The sequence below is a fragment of the Nomascus leucogenys genome, chromosome 7b, assembly GCF_006542625.1.
Source record: "Nomascus leucogenys isolate Asia chromosome 7b, Asia_NLE_v1, whole genome shotgun sequence".
In the NCBI taxonomy this organism is placed as follows: domain Eukaryota; kingdom Metazoa; phylum Chordata; class Mammalia; order Primates; family Hylobatidae; genus Nomascus; species Nomascus leucogenys.
Genome location: NC_044387.1, coordinates 55,043,283 through 55,062,420, shown reverse-complemented (window position 1 = coordinate 55,062,420; position 19,138 = coordinate 55,043,283). Strand labels below are relative to the sequence as shown.

The 19,138-nt window shown below is 53.2% G+C and overlaps 1 protein-coding gene across 1 annotated transcript in view; it reads left to right on the top strand.

Moving 5' to 3' along the window:
* Window positions 1-245: 245 nt before the first annotated feature.
* The window catches only part of MN1 (MN1 proto-oncogene, transcriptional regulator), a 53,415-nt gene continuing 34,522 nt past the window's right edge, over window positions 246-19,138 (top strand). The window contains exon 1 of the mRNA XM_030816019.1: window positions 246-5,251. Coding sequence (XP_030671879.1) covers window positions 1,468-5,251 — 3,784 coding nt within the window. The 5' untranslated portion in view covers window positions 246-1,467. The remainder of the gene's footprint in view (window positions 5,252-19,138) is intronic.

Here is a 19,138-nt window from a genome sequence, read left to right as displayed (position 1 = left end):
CTGCACCCTCTCCAGCTCGATGCTCCCGGAGGCCAGGGCGCGCCCGCAGCGCACTGATGCCGGACCCCGAGGAGAGGCGGGCGCGGGGGACCCCAGAGCTGGGGTAGTGCGGGTTCGTGGCGGGGGCCTCGGCGGCCAGGACCCCGGACCACCTTAAGAGCGAGCCCCGCCCCGGGCCCGGAGCTTGGGCGGCGCTGATTGGTGCAAATGTAATGGCTGAAATTGATTGCTGAAATGCAAAACTTGTTGCTGCTTCTCCCGGCGCTGGGCGAGAGGCAGACACAGAGAGGGGAGCCGAGACCCTCGGAACGCCCCACGCAGAGCCCCCCCCCGCTAGTCGGGAGAGGGGTGCGCAGACCCCCCAGAGCTGCCCCCGCGCCCCCCTCCCCCAATTCCAGGCTGAGAGCGCAGCGGGAACGCCTTAGCTTGCTCGCCCGGCTTGGCCCCCCGACCCGCGTACGCCCCCCTCCCTCAGGTCCGAGAGGGACTCGCGAAGCACCTCAGCACGGAGGCAGGGAACCGGAGGCTTGGAGCGACCCAACCCCTCGTCTCGCTGCCCTCCCGCGCCTGCAACGGTGCGCGGAGACTCCAGCGAACTCAGACACCCAACGGCGGAGGACAGAAGCGGCAGGCGGCGGACGTGGCCGCGAAGCTGCGCGCGGGGCGCAGCGCACCAGCTGCCGAGCAGAGGAGCCGCGCCTTTCCCCCGACCCTCGGCTCCAGCCCTTGGCGTCTGCCGCCTCCCAGCCCCTCTGCGTCCTCGGCTCGGGGCCGGCACCGGCGATGCCGAGCGGAGCCTCCAGTCCTCCGACCCGCTGAAGAAGCAGCAGCCGCTCGCCTGGAGCCTACTGGGATTGTGCGAGCGGATCGTGCTCGGTGGAGGCTCGGGCTGCAGGGCGCGGGGACTCCGGGGGGCGGGGGGAGGGACCGCTCTGTCGGTGCCCGGCGCTAGCCGCGGCTTTGAAGGGTCTCCCTCCCCTGCCCTTAGCAGCTCTGCCACGGACTCCGGGAGGCTGCGGGCGGCGTCCTGGGGGCTCCCCAACAGACCCAATCGGACTTGAGAAGGTGATCGCTCTGCTCTCCCAACCCCCTTCCCTCCCCATTCCCCCCACTTAACTTTTTGTCTCCGTTCATCCGCGGCTTCGTCCCCTCCCCGCAGACCCACCCGCGGCTGTGACAACCGCCCGGGGCATGGGCCCCCCAACACGGCTCCTAGAGGCCCCGCGGCCTCGCAAGATGTGAGAGGCCCTCCCCGGGCAGAATCGGAGCTTCGGGAGAGGAGCTGATACCCCGCCCCCCCTCCCCCCTGTCCCTCACATCAGGCGGGGTGGAGGTGAGCGCTGAGCCCCCGCGGTGCTGAGCGTCCCGGAGCGCCCAATCCTGGGCTGGAACGAGTAGCTGGCCGGAGGCGCGCCGCGGAGAGCAGGCTGTCATGCCCTATTGATCCCCCTCTGCCCCCCGCCAAGTATGTTTGGGCTGGACCAATTCGAGCCCCAGATCAACAGCAGGAACGCTGGCCAGGGCGAGAGGAACTTTAACGAGACCGGACTGAGCATGAACACCCACTTTAAGGCCCCGGCTTTCCACACTGGGGGGCCCCCTGGCCCTGTGGATCCTGCCATGAGCGCGCTGGGCGAGCCCCCGATCTTGGGCATGAACATGGAGCCCTACGGCTTCCACGCGCGCGGCCACTCGGAGTTGCACGCAGGGGGGCTGCAGGCGCAGCCTGTGCACGGCTTCTTTGGCGGCCAGCAGCCTCACCATGGCCACCCGGGAGGTCACCATCCCCACCAGCATCACCCCCACTTTGGGAGCAACTTCGGTGGCCCGGACCCCGGGGCCTCGTGCCTGCACGGGGGTCGCCTGCTCGGCTACGGCGGCGCAGCCGGAGGCCTGGGCAGCCAGCCGCCCTTCGCCGAGGGCTATGAGCACATGGCGGAGAGCCAGGGGCCTGAGAGCTTCGGCCCGCAGCGACCGGGGAACCTCCCGGACTTCCACAGTTCGGGTGCCTCCGGCCACGCCGTGCCGGCCCCATGCCTGCCGCTGGACCAGAGCCCTAACCGAGCCGCCTCCTTCCACGGCCTGCCGTCCTCCAGCGGCTCCGATTCCCACAGTCTGGAGCCCCGGAGGGTGACGAACCAAGGAGCCGTCGACTCGCTGGAATACAATTACCCGGGCGAGGCGCCCTCGGGACATTTTGACATGTTTTCGCCCTCTGACTCCGAAGGGCAGCTGCCTCATTATGCAGCGGGTCGCCAGGTTCCCGGGGGCGCTTTCCCGGGCGCCTCGGCCATGCCTAGAGCTGCGGGCATGGTGGGCTTGTCCAAAATGCACGCTCAGCCACCGCAGCAGCAGCCCCAGCAGCAGCAGCAGCAGCCGCCCCAGCAGCAGCAGCAACAGCATGGTGTGTTCTTTGAGAGGTTCGGTGGGGCCAGAAAGATGCCTGTAGGTCTGGAGCCCTCAGTGGGCTCCAGGCACCCGTTAATGCAGCCTCCCCAGCAGGCCCCGCCACCCCCTCAGCAGCAGCCCCCTCAGCAGCCGCCACAGCAGCAGCCGCCGCCGCCACCCGGGCTTCTAGTCCGACAAAATTCGTGCCCGCCTGCGCTCCCTCGGCCCCAGCAGGGCGAGGCGGGCACGCCCAGCGGCGGCCTGCAGGACGGAGGCCCCATGCTGCCCAGCCAGCACGCGCAATTCGAGTATCCCATCCACCGGCTGGAGAACCGGAGCATGCACCCTTATTCCGAGCCTGTTTTCAGCATGCAGCATCCTCCTCCGCAGCAGGCGCCCAACCAGCGGCTGCAGCATTTCGACGCGCCCCCCTACATGAACGTGGCCAAGAGGCCGCGCTTCGACTTCCCGGGCAGCGCGGGAGTGGACCGCTGCGCTTCGTGGAACGGCAGCATGCACAACGGCGCTCTGGATAACCACCTCTCCCCCTCCGCCTACCCAGGCCTACCCGGCGAGTTCACACCGCCTGTGCCCGACAGCTTCCCTTCGGGGCCGCCCCTGCAGCATCCGGCCCCGGACCACCAGTCCCTGCAGCAGCAGCAGCAGCAGCAGCAGCAACAGCAGCAACAGCAGCAGCAGCAGCAACAGCAACAGCAACAGCAGCAGCAGCAGCGCCAAAACGCGGCCCTCATGATTAAGCAGATGGCGTCGCGGAATCAGCAGCAGCGGCTGCGCCAGCCCAACCTGGCTCAGCTAGGCCACCCCGGGGACGTGGGCCAGGGCGGCCTGGTGCATGGCGGCCCGGTGGGCGGCTTGGCTCAGCCCAACTTTGAGCGCGAAGGCGGCAGCACGGGCGCCGGGCGTCTGGGCACCTTCGAGCAGCAGGCGCCGCACTTGGCGCAAGAGAGCGCGTGGTTCTCAGGTCCGCACCCGCCGCCCGGAGACCTGCTGCCCCGTAGGATGGGCGGCTCGGGCCTGCCCGCTGACTGTGGCCCGCACGACCCCAGCCTGGCGCCCCCTCCTCCGCCCGGTGGCTCGGGGGTGCTGTTCCGGGGCCCTCTGCAGGAGCCGATGAGGATGCCCGGAGAAGGCCACGTGCCCGCGCTGCCCTCACCGGGCCTGCAGTTCGGGGGCAGTCTGGGCGGCCTGGGTCAGCTGCAGTCGCCCGGGGCGGGCGTGGGGCTCCCCAGCGCTGCTTCGGAGCGCCGGCCCCCGCCGCCGGACTTCGCTACGTCTGCGCTCGGGGGCCAGCCGGGCTTTCCGTTTGGTGCAGCGAGCCGGCAGGCCACGCCGCACAGCGGTCCAGGCGTGAACTCGCCCCCTAGCGCGGGAGGGGGCGGTGGCAGCTCCGGTGGCGGCGGTGGCGGGGGTGCCTACCCGCCGCAGCCTGATTTCCAGCCCAGCCAGCGCACCTCGGCCAGTAAACTGGGCGCGCTCTCGCTGGGCTCCTTCAACAAGCCCAGCTCCAAGGACAACCTGTTCGGCCAGAGCTGCCTGGCTGCGCTCTCCACCGCTTGCCAGAACATGATCGCTAGCCTCGGGGCCCCCAACCTCAACGTGACCTTCAACAAGAAGAACCCGCCCGAGGGCAAGAGGAAACTGAGCCAGAACGAGACCGACGGCGCGGCAGTGGCCGGCAACCCGGGCTCGGATTACTTCCCAGGAGGGACTGCTCCTGGGGCCCCAGGACCCGGAGGCCCATCCGGGACCAGTAGCAGCGGCTCCAAAGCCTCGGGGCCGCCCAACCCGCCAGCCCAGGGGGACGGCACCAGCCTCTCCCCCAACTACACCCTGGAATCCACGTCGGGGAATGACGGCAAGCCGGTCCCCGGGGGCGGCGGCCGGGGACGGGGTCGCAGAAAAAGGGACAGTGGTCACGTGAGCCCTGGCACCTTCTTTGACAAGTACTCGGCGGCTCCGGATAGCGGGGGCGCACCTGGGGTGAGCCCAGGGCAGCAGCAAGCGTCAGGCGCAGCCGTCGGGGGAAGCTCCGCCGGTGAGACGCGCGGGGCACCGACGCCCCACGAAAAGGCGCTTACGTCGCCATCCTGGGGGAAGGGGGCTGAGTTGCTCCTGGGGGATCAGCCAGACCTCATTGGGTCCCTGGACGGCGGGGCCAAGTCGGACAGTAGTTCGCCACACGTGGGTGAGTTCGCCTCGGACGAGGTGAGCACGAGCTACGCCAATGAGGACGAGGTGTCGTCCAGCTCTGACAACCCCCAGGCACTAGTTAAAGCGAGCAGGAGTCCCCTGGTGACCGGCTCGCCCAAACTCCCTCCCCGTGGGGTAGGCGCCGGGGAACACGGACCGAAGGCGCCCCCGCCTGCCCTCGGCCTGGGCATCATGTCTAACTCTACCTCGACCCCTGACAGCTACGGCGGCGGTGGGGGCCCGGGCCATCCAGGCACGCCGGGCCTGGAGCAGGTCCGCACCCCGACGAGCAGCAGCGGCGCCCCGCCACCCGACGAGATCCACCCCCTGGAGATCCTTCAGGCGCAGATCCAGCTACAGAGGCAGCAGTTCAGCATCTCCGAGGACCAGCCTCTGGGGCTGAAGGGTGGCAAGAAGGGTGAGTGCGCCGTCGGGGCCTCAGGGGCTCAGAATGGCGACAGCGAGCTTGGCAGCTGCTGCTCCGAGGCGGTCAAGAGCGCCATGAGCACCATTGACCTGGACTCGCTGATGGCAGAGCACAGCGCTGCCTGGTACATGCCCGCTGACAAGGCCCTGGTGGACAGCGCGGACGACGACAAGACGTTGGCGCCCTGGGAGAAGGCCAAACCCCAGAACCCCAACAGCAAAGAAGGTATATGCGTACCCGTTTTCCTCTCACTTCCCGGGTGACCCGCCCCATCCCCAGGGCAGGACTTAGCCTTCGCCCCTTGGGGTCCTTCGAGGTTTGGAGGGCACAGACCCTCCTAATCCCCAACTAGGAGCTGGTTATCCCACCTTTGCTTACACCAACGGCTGTGAGGACAGACCCCCCCCACACACACACACTGCCCCCCAGCCCCCCACATGCTGCCAGGTAGATTCTAGTGCCACAGGGTGACAAAAACTTAGATGGCAGCCCTTTGGGAATCTTGTAGAGTACCCCGCCCAGCCTCCCCCACACCCCCGGTTTTAGCTGAATTGCCCCTTCCCTTTCACACTAAGACCCCTCCCCACACTCAGCACTGAGGCTGGTTCCACTTTTTAGCAGCTGTGTGCCGCCTTCCCTGGCAGGACACCTGGGAAGTTGTGTTAGTGCCTCCCACCTTTTCCTAGTTAGTCAGCCTCTAGCTCTAGTTCTGTTAGGTGCCAGCATCTTTAGAAAAAAAGTTACCAGCCCTGGTGTCGGCAGCATCACTCAGAGGCAACGCCTAATTTGACATTTGTTCCTAATGAATAGCTATTTTATCTCTTCTTAACTATCAGTTTCATTGAAAAACTGGAGACCTGTGGGGGTTGCAGGAGGCAGGGAACCTTTTCAGGGTGCATCTCCTTGACATTTGGTGGGGCTGGGGAGGGGGAATGCCGGGGTGGGGTCAGCTTGGACATCATTTGTGTATGGGGATATGGATATATACTCTTAAGACACAAAGGATCCGTGTTTGTCAATATCTTGCTTGGCTTTGGTGACAGATGTCCTGTCCCAGCTTTCGTTTGCATTCTAAGCACCCCCTCCCCACCAGGCCTGGAGGCCTTTAAGGTGGGAGGGGTGGGGTTAGTAAATGGGCTGCCATTCCAGTTAAAGTAATAACAGTTCTTTTTAACCTAAGGATGACTGGGTTGCCGTAGATATTTATTTTATCTGAATGGAGCTTTAAAATGTCTATATATAAAGTGTGTGTGTGTATATATATATAGGTGTATATATAGATATGTGTGTCTATATATGTATCTATATATATCTAATGGCTTCTTAAAATCAGGTAACATCATTTTTTTCTTTCTATCTCTTTCTTTTAAACTATAGTTGAATTCCCTTGGTTTCCCTAGACAGACTATCACCATGGAACCAGTGGCTGGCATTTTAACCTTGTTTTTAGAAATGTGTCCCCCCTCAATGCGATTCTTGCCCTCTTTTACAGTTCTTTCCTCCTCTGCCTTCGTTTCCCTCATCCTCCCCACATCCTGCCATGTCTTGACCCTGGATTTAAGGTGAGGGTAGGTTTTAGGAGAATGGCATGGGGGCTGGGGGAGGCAAGAGGAGAGGAAGCGGGAGTGGGCTGGGAGTTGGGTGGTTCAGAACTTGGGGCTTTCAAGGCGCTCATCCCGGGTAGCTTTCCCGCTTAGGTTTTCTAATTCATGAATGCAGCCTCTCTGCTTTTTCTCTTTGTTCCACGGTTACTGCCCAGCCCAGGACGCCCGGGACGCACTCTCTCATTTGAAGCTGGGTGTTTAGCATGCACAGCAGACGCTGCGGCCAGCATCAGCATTCTCCAGGCTTCTCCCAGGCAAGGCCATAAATTGGTTAGTTTGGGACCCTCAGCTTCTTCTCCCTTTTTTTTCCCCCTTTTTAAAATCGAGTTGGACACAACATCCTGCTTGCTCCCCCGACCCCTTTATTTTCTTGTACACAACATCTCGATCTGGCCCGATCGATAGCTGGTTAGCACAAATCTCAGGCCCTGTCACTTCTACCTGGCCTGGCCTGGCCGCCCCTCCCCCTTCCCCTTCTCATCCTCCCCCCTTCTCCTAGTAATTAAGAACATATTGGCCAAAATGAGGTGAGAAAAGTTAAAAAAAACCAAAAACCCTGATTTAAAGAATCCATTTAAACAAAAACAGTAGCACTTCATCTTCAAGTCTTTTAAAGGGCCTTCATAGACTAGGTGGACAGGTATAGGGTCATTTTAATGAGATTTTTAGAAGATGTCTCTCCCCATCCCCTTTCCAGTCCTTCCTTTAGAGATGAAGATGCAGGCTGTGAATGAAGAAATGTCACCAAAGAAATGTTTTGTTTATGTCATCATCACAGTCAGATGAATGAAAATATTTTTTAGAAACAGATGCTAGTCACTTTAGGGTTGATTTCTCCTGTAAGCTAAAGGAAGCCCTCCCCTGCACGTGGGACAACAGGGACTTCCATTAGGGACCAGCAGGGCTGACTGTCTTATAAGCACCAGCAGGGACACCCACTTGACCTCCTTTGTTTTCTACTCTGTGGTGTGGGAAGGACAGTTTCCTCGATAAAGCAGCGAATTGAGGTCAGTCGAAGCTTCTGTAGCCTCGGGGTTGCTAGTTAAGGCTTTATAAGGTATCTGCATCTGAATCCTGCTCCCTCACTGGTAGTAAATAAGGATGATTAAACTTTTCATTATGATAACACCCTGTACTTCCATCTGCACACATTGTATAAATAGGTACACAGAGCTTTCTACAGGCCCCTGAGTCCCCTGGCTGAAAATCAGAGTGAAGTGTGCCACTTCGAAATAGAGACAGAAAAAAAAAAATCATAGCAAAATGTTCTGCTTTTCCTTTAAAAACATGCTCATGGTCCCGTTAGCCTTGAGCAGTGGTGTCCAATGGCTTTGAATAGACCTTCTCTAGGTACCAGCCCCAGCATTTTTTTTTTCTACCCCCCTTGCAGGCAAAGCCCATTTTTGTAATGATACTTTATTTTGTCACGCCGTAAAACATGCCAGTACTAATGTGATTAAATATTAACACCGTTTCTGAAGTTCTTCACTCCAATGACAAAATACTAGTCGGTATTTAACAAAATGATCCGTGCTCGGATTGGAGGGAACGAATAAGTCTTCAGAACTGCACAAGGCGTGCAGCCACTGAGACGTGTGCAGATTGTCTTATGGGTTTGAGATGTCCTTTGGAGGGGAGGGAACTTGACTGGCAAGTTGTCGTTCTTGCAACGTCTAGGCCAACATCACATGGGATGATGAGTTTTTAAACCAGGAAATCTAGCTGGTCTCTCCAAATCATGCTTCTCTTGACTTCTTCATCAACCCACCCAACAACTTTTATATAATGCAACTTCACCTCTGAGCATGAGGCTCTATTTGTACAAAGTTGTGGTGGGGAAAGGGTGAGATTGTGGAAAGGGAAAAAAAACCCAAAAAAACCCAGCCTGAGTTTGGGCCTATTCAAACATCAATTAAATTGGTGAGAATTGTATGAATTTAAAAAGAGTTTGCAAAATCATCCGCCTATCTTTGTAATAGGTGTGTGGCTACGGAAGAATTTCAACACAGAGAGAAGGAGAGATAATGATAGACTATAGATAATGTGTATTAAGTTGGAAAAAGTACGTTTTCTCCCCTCCTGCCCCTTACAATTTTCAACAGTTGAATTAACCGTATTCTGTAATACGCTTATCCTTGCCAAACCTCCTTTCTCCTGCTAGCTCTGTCTTGAAACCCAGGGCAGTCTTGAAGTATTCTTTCACATACATTGAAACGGGAGCAGTCTCGGTACACGTTCTGCAAGCAATCCTGCCCTTTTTGGAAGTATGATATTTTTACAGTGATGCCAGAGAAATTTTTGGAATTTCATGCTTCTCTCAGTGTTGCAGTCAGAACACAGTAACAGCACTGAGCAATCCTAGGCAGGCAAGATTTGAACATGGAATTTCTTTAGACATGGGGCAGACTTGGGGCAGGGGGGTAGGTAGGTCCTAGCCTCAGAGCAAAGCACTGTTTTCCTGAGAGAATTTTTAAGGCTCATTCGAACTTGTTTGGGGGAAGGCAAAGAGCTTTGCAATCCTGTTTCCCTGTGAAATTACCCAGCATGAGCTGTATGCCTTCATGTGACTTTTGCGCCTCCGGAAGATGTAACCCAAAACTTCGCAGGTGTTAATAAGGGATAATGTAAACAGATAGGGCCCCCTTTGTGCAGCTGACGTTTGGGCCTGCCTGCTCCCTGGATATCCCAGGACATCAAACTACTGTTCTTTGGTGCTTGTTTAATATTTCATGGCTGTAATAAACCTGTCTACTTTGCCCGCCTCCCAACATAAAACCCCAACCTAACACACATCTGCAATCATACATTTCTACTAAATATTAATAAAGGACAAGGATGTTTTAAGGGGTTGAAGGCTGGGAGTGTTGAACTTGTCATGGTTTTCTACCACTGGGTTTTCTGGCTGTTTTGATTTTAAATAGCCATTGCTTTCTAATATGCAAAATATATTTATATATTCTCATATATATATATGCAATTTTTATAGATTGAAGGGCTTTCCTCAAGTATAGCTTTCTTTAATATAAATTCATTTAGATTTCTTGTGAGGTCCCTTCAGACCGGAAATAAGGAACTGTTGAAATGTACTTCTAGTTTATTGAGGTTTCTAGGAAAGGAGTGAGAGTTAGTTAATCTAATTTCTCTTTCTAGCAATGAAATTCTATGATTCCTGATATGATTTTGTTTGCCTGACAGAGGTATTTAAATTTCCACAAAGAATCTTAATAGGTTTGGAAAATGCGGCTACTCTTGCCAAGAAGTTACTTGATACCCTGTGCTGATATAAAATATACATTTTTAATAAATAGTCCTGCAGGACCAGGTGAAATTAGAGGAGGAAAATTCTTCCCACTGTGGAAGGGCCAACTTGAGTGGGTCACTGGGATTTCACAGGATCTCCTAAACTCACTCCATGCTGGAAAATGTAGCAGAATCACTTGTGACCCGTTTCTCTCCACTTGAATGACAATGACGTCGGATTGTGTTCTTTGCCCAGGGAGTGATCAGCTTTGCCGAAAGCATTTAGGAGAGATAAACACTCTTGGTAAGGAATACTGTATTTACCTCTGTTTGGTTATTTTTAGAGATTAAAAGGCTGTAGCTTTATATAATAGGATCAAATGTCTGGGGAGTGTGTGGGAGCAAGCAGGCCTCCCAAGCACACCGCAACATAAAAACACCAAATCCTCTCATGCCAGAGGGGTCCTCTGTTTGTCGGAGGGGGTGGGGGGCTGCAACCAGTGAGTTCACCTTCTGTCCTTTTCTCATTACCCGCTGCTTGTTCCACCCAGTTCTCTGGTCTGGAGGGGCCGGGATCGCCCAACCTCATCATTTTGACTCAAGTCAGGATTTTGACTTGCCGGCGATGTGTTTGTTTTAGGACGGTGTCTATATTTAGGCACGTCTTGGGTGGACAGATTTGAGTGTGGGATTTGATCGCTCTTGGTGGAGATGTTGATGTATACATGAGTGCGTGATTGAGAAGAGGGACATTTGGAGGAAATTTTTCAAGCCTCCTCGCCTTCTCACACACACTGGAGCCAAATGAAGTGGTCTGGGGGCCAGCTCGAAAGAGCACAGCTGAGGTGGGTGGAAGCTCTGGGTCTGTATCTCAGGGGAGCAAAGCAGGGCCCCATGCAGTTCAGTGTGTGAAGAAGCCCCCGCTCTCCCCCTCGCCCCGTCCCAGCATCCGCATATATACATATGCATGGCCGAGTGTATTTCCATCCAATCTGGAGTCACTCCTCCAGTTTACCCTTAATCTGCTTTCTGAAGGCGAGCAGGGAAAGGAGCTCACCCTTCAGTCTCAATGGCCTTAGCTGACAGGTTCTGATTCTGTAAAGGACTGAATGAGCGTGAGTCCTAAAAATAGAGGGAGGATTTTGAAGATCCTAATTACGAAATCTCAGCCTCCCAGGCCTCCTGGGCTGTGGGTGACTTTGATCTAGAGTATTTCAGTAGCAGACGCACGTCGCCCCTCGCTGGGTTTTGTGCGTGAGCGTGCGTGGAGGTGTCTCTCTGGCTGAGTTCAGCTAACACCAGTTTCCTGCCAGGAGAGGAATCTTTGAATCAGTGCTCCCTCCCCTTCTTTACTCGCCCCCCCACCTACCCCCACCAGTTGTGGGAAGCGGACGCTGCTTCTCATTTATGGAAATTCCTAGCCTTTATTGTAATCTTTTTGTACCAACGACGTGGCAGAGACGACACTGGGCTTTCAAATTAGTCATGCTCCTGCCTGCAGGGACCCTCTGTGTCCTGATGCAGAACAGCTCAGCCACAGTCCCCAGCTCAGAGCCACCCAGGGCCCCGAGAAACTGTGAACAGGACTCAAAAGGAGAGATGGTTCTGGGATCCTGGCACGTTATGCCCGATGGGTCACCCCGCACAAAGGTGGCCCTGGTCATTTCCTGCCATCTTCCGATGACAGGACAGCACGCAGCCTCACCTGGGTGATCAGCTGCTTTGCAGAGCATAGGTGAGATGATACCCCGCAAGTATGCACTTCAGGGGGCAAAACCTCCAAACTTATTTTGTGACCAGGATTGAGAAGCAGAATTAAGTTTCATTTACTTGTGTGGGGAGGGACTTTTGAAAGGCATCATGTTCTCGGGATGTAATTATTATAGGATGCTGAGACCCGCTTTGTGTGCCGGCCTGCATTTTAATCAGCAGCCTCCGAGGTTTGAGCAGCCAGTAAAGTGCCTGCTCCCAACCCAGTGTCTGCCCAAAAGGGCAAGGAGGGGAGAAACGGCCATGGGTTTCTCACAGTCTTGAAATCCAAGGGGTTGAAACTGGGTTCCCCAAGCTTCCAGTTTGGGCCTGACAAGACCATATTGGACTGGCACCCTAGGTACCTCCTGAGTGAGGACTTGTCATAGCCATAGCATCCCAAATTGTCATTCTCTCTCGGCTGAGAAAGCTGGTGGGATTTCATAATCACCACTTCCTTGTGAAGCCGGAGCAGAGAGAACTTTACAGTGATTGCATGCGTATCTTTTCACGATTTACGCATCATCATAGGGACCCAAATGCCCTTTAAACATAAGGCAATTGAATCTAGCAGTTTGGAGGTCTTAGAGCATTCATAATAACATGCTGGGTCTCTGTGAATGTCCCAGAAGGAACATCTTCCATGGAATGGACTTGTCCAAAAAGGGAGAAAAAATTCCCCAATAAACATTCCCATATAAACTCACATTGTTGAGGGAAATCACGTTTTTGTGTTCTCATCTTGAAAGCTCGAGTCCGGCGAACTCACCTTGCCCTACTTCCCCTGGAGTTTGTAGGATCAACTATGTGACCAGAAGCTTCCATCTTATTCCCATCTTTGATCTCTCTGTGGAAAATCTTGGACTCCCCCAAAATGTTTGCTCCTAGGATTCTGCTCCTTCCGTCTATCTCGGTTTCTTGGGCTGCAGTCTGACTTACCTATGCTGGTATTTGGTTTGGGAGACGCAAGGTGTGTTGGGAAATAGTTTAGGGAAACAGGGAGACCCCTTGGCGAAGGCATATTTGGGACCCATTGCTATAGAAGATCTTTGGAAAGTTGGGAACTTCAAAGATACCCACAAGAGAACCAGGTCTTGTTTTTATCTTGCATGTCTCAAAAACAGTCTCCATAGTTACTCAGAAGTATATGGCCATGGTCATGTCTTTGGAGGAAATGTGGACTAACTTTGGTGCTGAGGCACCCTTGCAGCTTTGTTTTTCCTGCTCGCTCTTCCAGCAGCCTGACTCATGAGAACTAAATGGCCCGTTGATGCATTCAATTGTGAGGATTTAAAAGTAGTTTTTTTCTTCTCAGTGCTGAGAAGAATTTAAAGAGTTTTGGGCATGATGGTTTTGTTTGATCTCAACACTTGCGATAAAAATTTCCCTGGAGTGACACCGTCTGGGGGGTCTTTCTGATGCCACTCGTTTTGCGTGGTATGACTAGGAGAAATCTCTCTGCGTCAAAGTTGAGGGCCCCAGTGTGCCTGGTCTGGTTTTCTTGGTCATATTTGGGAACTCCTGGAATGTGAGTTGATAGTTAATAAGTGAACCCCTCCACGCATGCGCATGTGCGTACACACGCGCACGCACACACACACACACACACACACACATAGCTTCTTGCTCATCCAGTCATTCAGGGCAGGATGAGGTGTCAAAAAAAAAAAAAAGATATGACCCTTTTCAGTTACTGTGAAGCAGTGTTTTCAGACGCCCTTGGATCTTGGAACACAAGCATTGTAGAGTGATTGGCAGCGACCACCAGGAGTAAAATACTTCTGAGGGACCATCTTATGATCAGAGAAGGGGTGGGGAAGTCGGCAGAAAACCTAGCCTGCTTTGAAATCCCCAAAGCTCAGTCTTCCAGAGAAAGCAGGGGTTGGTTGAGAATTTGCTGAGAAGTTAGTGGGTTCTTCCTGGTCCCTGTGTGCTCTTTGAAAAACGTCTTTGCAAGTTTTAGGGCCCTCATCCTGATGTGGACACTGTAGGTCCTCATTTCCGAACAAATCAGAAGGCAGAGAGAGAAGCACCTCCAGAGAGGAAGACTAGATGGAAATTGGGGTGCGATGTATTTTCTCAGGATAGGGGCATGGCAAAGAGACGGATGGGGCAGGGAGAAATGCATCGACATGAGTTGAAGTGTCATTTACTGACTCTTGGGGTTCGCGAGTGGAAAATAATTTATAAATGTGGAAGTCATTTATAACAACATCACCTGGGCTAGGCTGAGGGTGTATAAATTACTTGGCGGCTGGTGTCGGCCGTCACAAAGGACAGAAGGTTCTTGCCCAAGCTTTCCCTGTGGGGCCCAGGGCTCCCACATCGCTGCACATGCATGGGGGAAATAGATCCGGAGGACCCAGCCTGAGACTGGATGACCGCATTGTGGGTCTGTTAGCAGTCAGGACCCGTTTCTGTTGAGTTAGTGGCCGAGGCAGGCTCGAGGGGGATGAAGACCCACATGGGCCCTGGGTAGGTCAAGACCCAGACGTGCCTGTGGCCAATTCCTGCAGAGGAGCTGGTCCCTTGAGGCCCAGATCTTTCCATAAAAGAGGGATGATGGGGATGGCAAAAGGGAGTGGCCTTTCCCCTGGTGATCCTGTAAGGTGGCCACTAAGGCTTCCCTCCTAGCAAGATCCTCAGGGATGATCTTGGCTTTCATAGACCTTGTAGGCAGGTCCCAATGCCTCGAAATGCAAGCATGCCCCGTGATGCCCTCCCACACAATATATATATTTTTCCTTTCTCTGAATGGTAGGCAAAAAGGGGACCAAAGTAAGTGACAAATCCAGCAAGAAGAAGATTTCCCTGACTTGAGATAAGCCAAGTGTGGAAAGGAGCTGGAGAAATTGAGTCTCCTCTTTCCTCCCTTCCAGGAGACCCCAGGTCCAGCCTTCAGAAGCCCTTAATGCTTTTGCAGCGAGACCTAATTGACTAAAAACAAATTGGCCATTTTCATCCCCTGCAATGTAACCTTTGGCGATTGTTTAGTATTTGAGGGAAGGGAGGCTGCGGATCAAAATTTGGCTTTTTAGAACAGGAGCAATTTCACGATCCTTATGCCATGACTATTTCTAAATTGTCTGGGCAGAAAGCTTTGAATGCCTTTTGCCGGGCTTTGCTTGTGTGCACACACGCACGTGCACACGCACACATACCACACAGGCCTGAGAAGTCTTAATAAGAAATGAAAAAATAATTTTTTCCCCCTAGAAGAAGCTCATACGAAGTTTTGGCCTCGTTCAGTTTGAAGTAGATGCGTATTGATCTCCGTGCGGTCAATTTTTGCCGAATTTGTAATCTTGTTAGGCCTCCGGGAAAGGCATGATTAATTTACTTGTACATTTCACTATTTTGGGTCAGTTTAGTTAATAAGCATTTATTTTGTGCTCAGCGCCTGTGAAGCATTTTGCTGGGATTAGAAGTGTGTATGTGTGTGTGTGTGTGTGTGTGTGCGCGCGCGCGTGCACACACATTAATGGGGCCCTGATTGCCTGGCATAGAATAATGGCCACCAGTAGTCTAGGTTCCCACCACCTCCTCAGGACAGGAAGAGGAGGTGAGTGGCGCCTTTCACCATCACTCGTCCAGGAGGAGGGAGAAAAAGCCCAGTCGTTAAGCAAACCCAGCCTCCCAGAGCCTTGGAGACGGCCAAAGAACACGGGCCTCCTTCTGGTGCCTTGGTTCTCGGACCTTGAGCGTTTCTGAGCATTAATTCTTAATTTACTGGGAGTTGAGCACTCGTGTGGGCCAGAGGTCTCTGCACATGGGTGGACAGTTGGGAATCTTCAGCCTCTTTGCAGCACCTTTTATGCTGCTTCCTTGACACGTGGTGGTGGTGGTGGTAGGAGGATGTGTGTCTGTGTGTTTAACTTTTAAGAAATGCATCGTTTGACTTCCAAAGAAGGAAGAAAAAGTATGCATAAGTCTCGGAAGCTGAGAAAAGGAAAAACAAAGCAAAACAGCCCTCAGCTTTGGCCTTTCCTAACACTGAGTCTCTAAAGGGGAGCATGTGTCATTTTGATGGTGTGAGCACTTCAGCCCCGCTTCTTTGGGGGCCCCCCTCTTCCTCTCTGGGCTCCCCACAGCCTTCCTGTCTCTCTGCCTTCAGATGATGGGCTAAAATTCCACTCAAAAAACAACCGTCAAAACGCCAGGGTTCGGCCATAACAGTTTTTGAGAAATGGTGTTTTCGGCACCCCCCCACCATTTGCTTAATTCCTTGCTCATCTCGTCGGTTCTCACCAAGGCCTTGCCTTTGCAGAGTGAGGGCCAGACGGAGTCTTTTCGGCCCTGAGCCAGCCTGAAATGAACTGAAGGCGCTGAGGAAACAGGCATTTGGAGAGATGAGGATACAATTTCTTTTTTTATGTGGGCCCGTTAAAGTCTAATGGACATTGGTGTCTGGCCTTAAATTTGGAGAGGGTCTTTATCTAACCCTTAAAACCAGAGTCGTTTCCGGTAATTACGACACCCCAGGCAAGACCACTAAATCTTCCAGAGGCTTGTCTGGATGGCCGTGGTGGGGCTGGGAGGGGCCATGGGGGGCACACCTGTTACCTGTATCAGCTATAATTATGACATTTCTAGACTCCTGGTTTTAAAGGAAGGATTTATGGGCTAGGTAACGCCGGAAGAGAGCAGCCAGAGGCGTTCTGGCTCATGGCAGCGAAATTGCAAGAGCCCCCACGCTCGGTGCCCATCACGGCCCCTGCATTTCCTTAATGAACCAATTTAGATCCCCAACATTTGGTATTAAGTAAGTAGTTATTTTGGGAATCGAAGAGAGAAAGAGCTGGAGGACTTTAAAAAAACTTTTTGGAAAAAAGAAAAAGTATTGCATTTTGAAGTTTGAGACGTCTTGGCGTCCAGGCGTAAGATGTGGGGGAGGACTCCTTTGGTGCGACGTGGCCGGACGTGGAGAAGCGGCCGGCCCCATCGCTGCCTGTGTTTTTGCTTCTCGACAGAGGGGGTTTTTCCGTTGTTAGGAACGGGGGAGGCCACAACACCCAGACTCCGAGCAGTTTGTTTGGAAGTATTGTTTAGATTATTCTCGCTTTTCAAATTGAGAGAAACTTGGTTTAATGGGAAAATAGCAGTATTACTATCTTGGTGTATTTGCTTTAGCGTTTAAAAATAGTTTGTTTTCATATCCCAGATTTCATCCTTTCCTTGTTTGCTTGTTTGATGGAAACCCGTGTGTGTGTGTGTGTGTGTGTGTGTGTGTGTGTGTGTGTGTAACAGATGCCAGCACACACATCTATATAGATGCAGGCGGTCAAATAGTTGCAATCGTCCAACCACAAAACGATTGCAATTTTACATCTGGCTAAAGGGACTCAGACCATTTGTTTTTAACTTAAACCATCTTGTCCCTTCCTCCGGCATCAGCACACCACTCCCCAACTCCCCAACTCCCCCCGACCCACAACCCAGCAATATTTATTTCTTCCTTAAAAAAAGGAATGCCGGCCTGTTTGCTAAGGTCCCTGTTGGAATAGATTTTCAGAGGTTATGTATTAAATGTGTTTGAGGGCGATTTCAGCCCTCAGCCTGGTTGTCCCAGTACTAATGGTAGCAGGGCCTATTACAGAGAGGCAAAGAATATTGTAAATGGCTTATGCAGAAACACCATTTAGATAAAAATGCAATTTTCCCCTCTGCATAGAGTGCTAAGAATTAATAGCACATTCTTTCTAAATGGGTATTTTTATATTATATTTTCCCCCTAATGAAATTCTTTTCCCAAACAAGAGCATGTTTCATTTTAAACTTTAGAGTAAAATTGATCTGTTTTTAAGCCTGCAAAAACTGGTGTCCTAGTTCTCAGCAGGCCCCTACCTTCCCTCCTCTGCGTCTGAGATTTTTGACATTAGATTGTGCAGCGGACGGTAATGGCGGTTGTGTTTTTTGACAGTCCATCCACATTGAGGCCGAAATAGAGAGAAAAGCTGGGTTTGCCCACAGTTTGGGTGGATATGGGGGTGTTTGGCGGTTTCAACAAACAGAGAAACTGGTCCTGAAATCTGAGCTGTGTGCACTCAGCCCTGGCCTGGCCTGGGAGGGGGCTCAGTTCCCTGCTCCCTGGGAATGCCTGTGATCCCCTAGGTGCATCCCCTGCTCCTGGCTTCTGTATGACTGCAGGGGAGACCCAGAGGCCCCAGTCCTGCTCCCCTTTATGACTTCTGGGAAAGGGGCTGCTTCCAGCTCCCGAGTACCCTCTGAGGGGCAGTTCTCAGGGGCCGGCTCTCTGCCAAGGCCTCTGTGGCCATTTTGGGAGCAATGGAAATTCAGAACTTCTTAGAAGGCTGACTTCAGGCAGACCAGTAGGAGCCTGCGGCGGCATCATCGTGGAAAGTCTTTGAGAGCTTGTTGCACTGGCCGCCATGGGCCAGTGTCTGCTGACCCAGTTTTCCCTGCCTGGGTGTGTGTACGTGGAGATATTCGGGCTCGCCTTGGCAGCTAAGGCGTCCAGACTTGACAGTGGTAGACCCTGTGACATTGTAGTAGGTGAACATCTAAAACACATGCTTGTGGTTTCTCACTATCAATATGGCACTAACGTGAAAGTTTAGGTATAATTCTAGAATGGGAAAGACCTTCTCCTGTTTTTTGTGCCCCTCCCCTACAACATTTTCCAGTTGAGGTAACGAAAGCCCAGAGAGGGCAGGCAACTTGGCCAAGGTCACACAGCACAGGCACAGAACCAGGACAGGACTATAGTTGACCCTTGGCCTTGGGCTTCCCTTCCTGCCCCTCAATGCCCTCACCTGAGAGCTAGGATTTGATTTTATCTGGCTAAGCCTTGTGCAGACCAGAACTGGGTCTTCTTAAACTAGAGGTTTCCAAGCCTTTTTAAAAAGCACCACAACAGGTCCGGGCACGGTGTCTCAGGCCTGTAATCCCAGCACTTTGGGAAGCTGAGGCGAGTGGATCACCTGAGGTCAGGAGCTCGAGACCAGCCTGGCCAACATGGTGAAACCCCGTCTCTACTAAAAATACAAAAATGGGTGGGGTGTAGTGGGTGTCTGTAATCCCAGCTACTCAGGAGGCTGAGGCAGGAGAATTGCTTGAACCCGGGAGGTGGAGGTTGCAGTGAGCCGAGATCACACCACTGCACTCCAGCCTGGGCAACAGAGCAAGACTCTGTCTCAAGAAAAAAACAAAAAAAAGCCCCACGACGTACATCCCCTGGTTAGTGGTTGGTGACGGCAGCCCTTGTTCCCTTCCTCTTGTGGAGGTGGACATTGTGCAGGAGAGAATTCTTGACCTTGGGGAAGCCACAGTAGCACCATAGCCTGTCAGATGGTTGCTGTGGGTTTCAGGCCTGGCGTTTTGATTCTTCTGAGCTGGGCCACCTCAGACAAGCCACTTCACTGCTCCCAGCTTTCTTTCCTCATAGATAAAATTGAAAAAAGGAAAAAAAAAAGTGTGTACCTCACAGAAATATTGTGGGGACCAAATAGTATGTTTTAGCTGGCATTATAATTATGTGACTAAGGGCACAGGCTTTGAA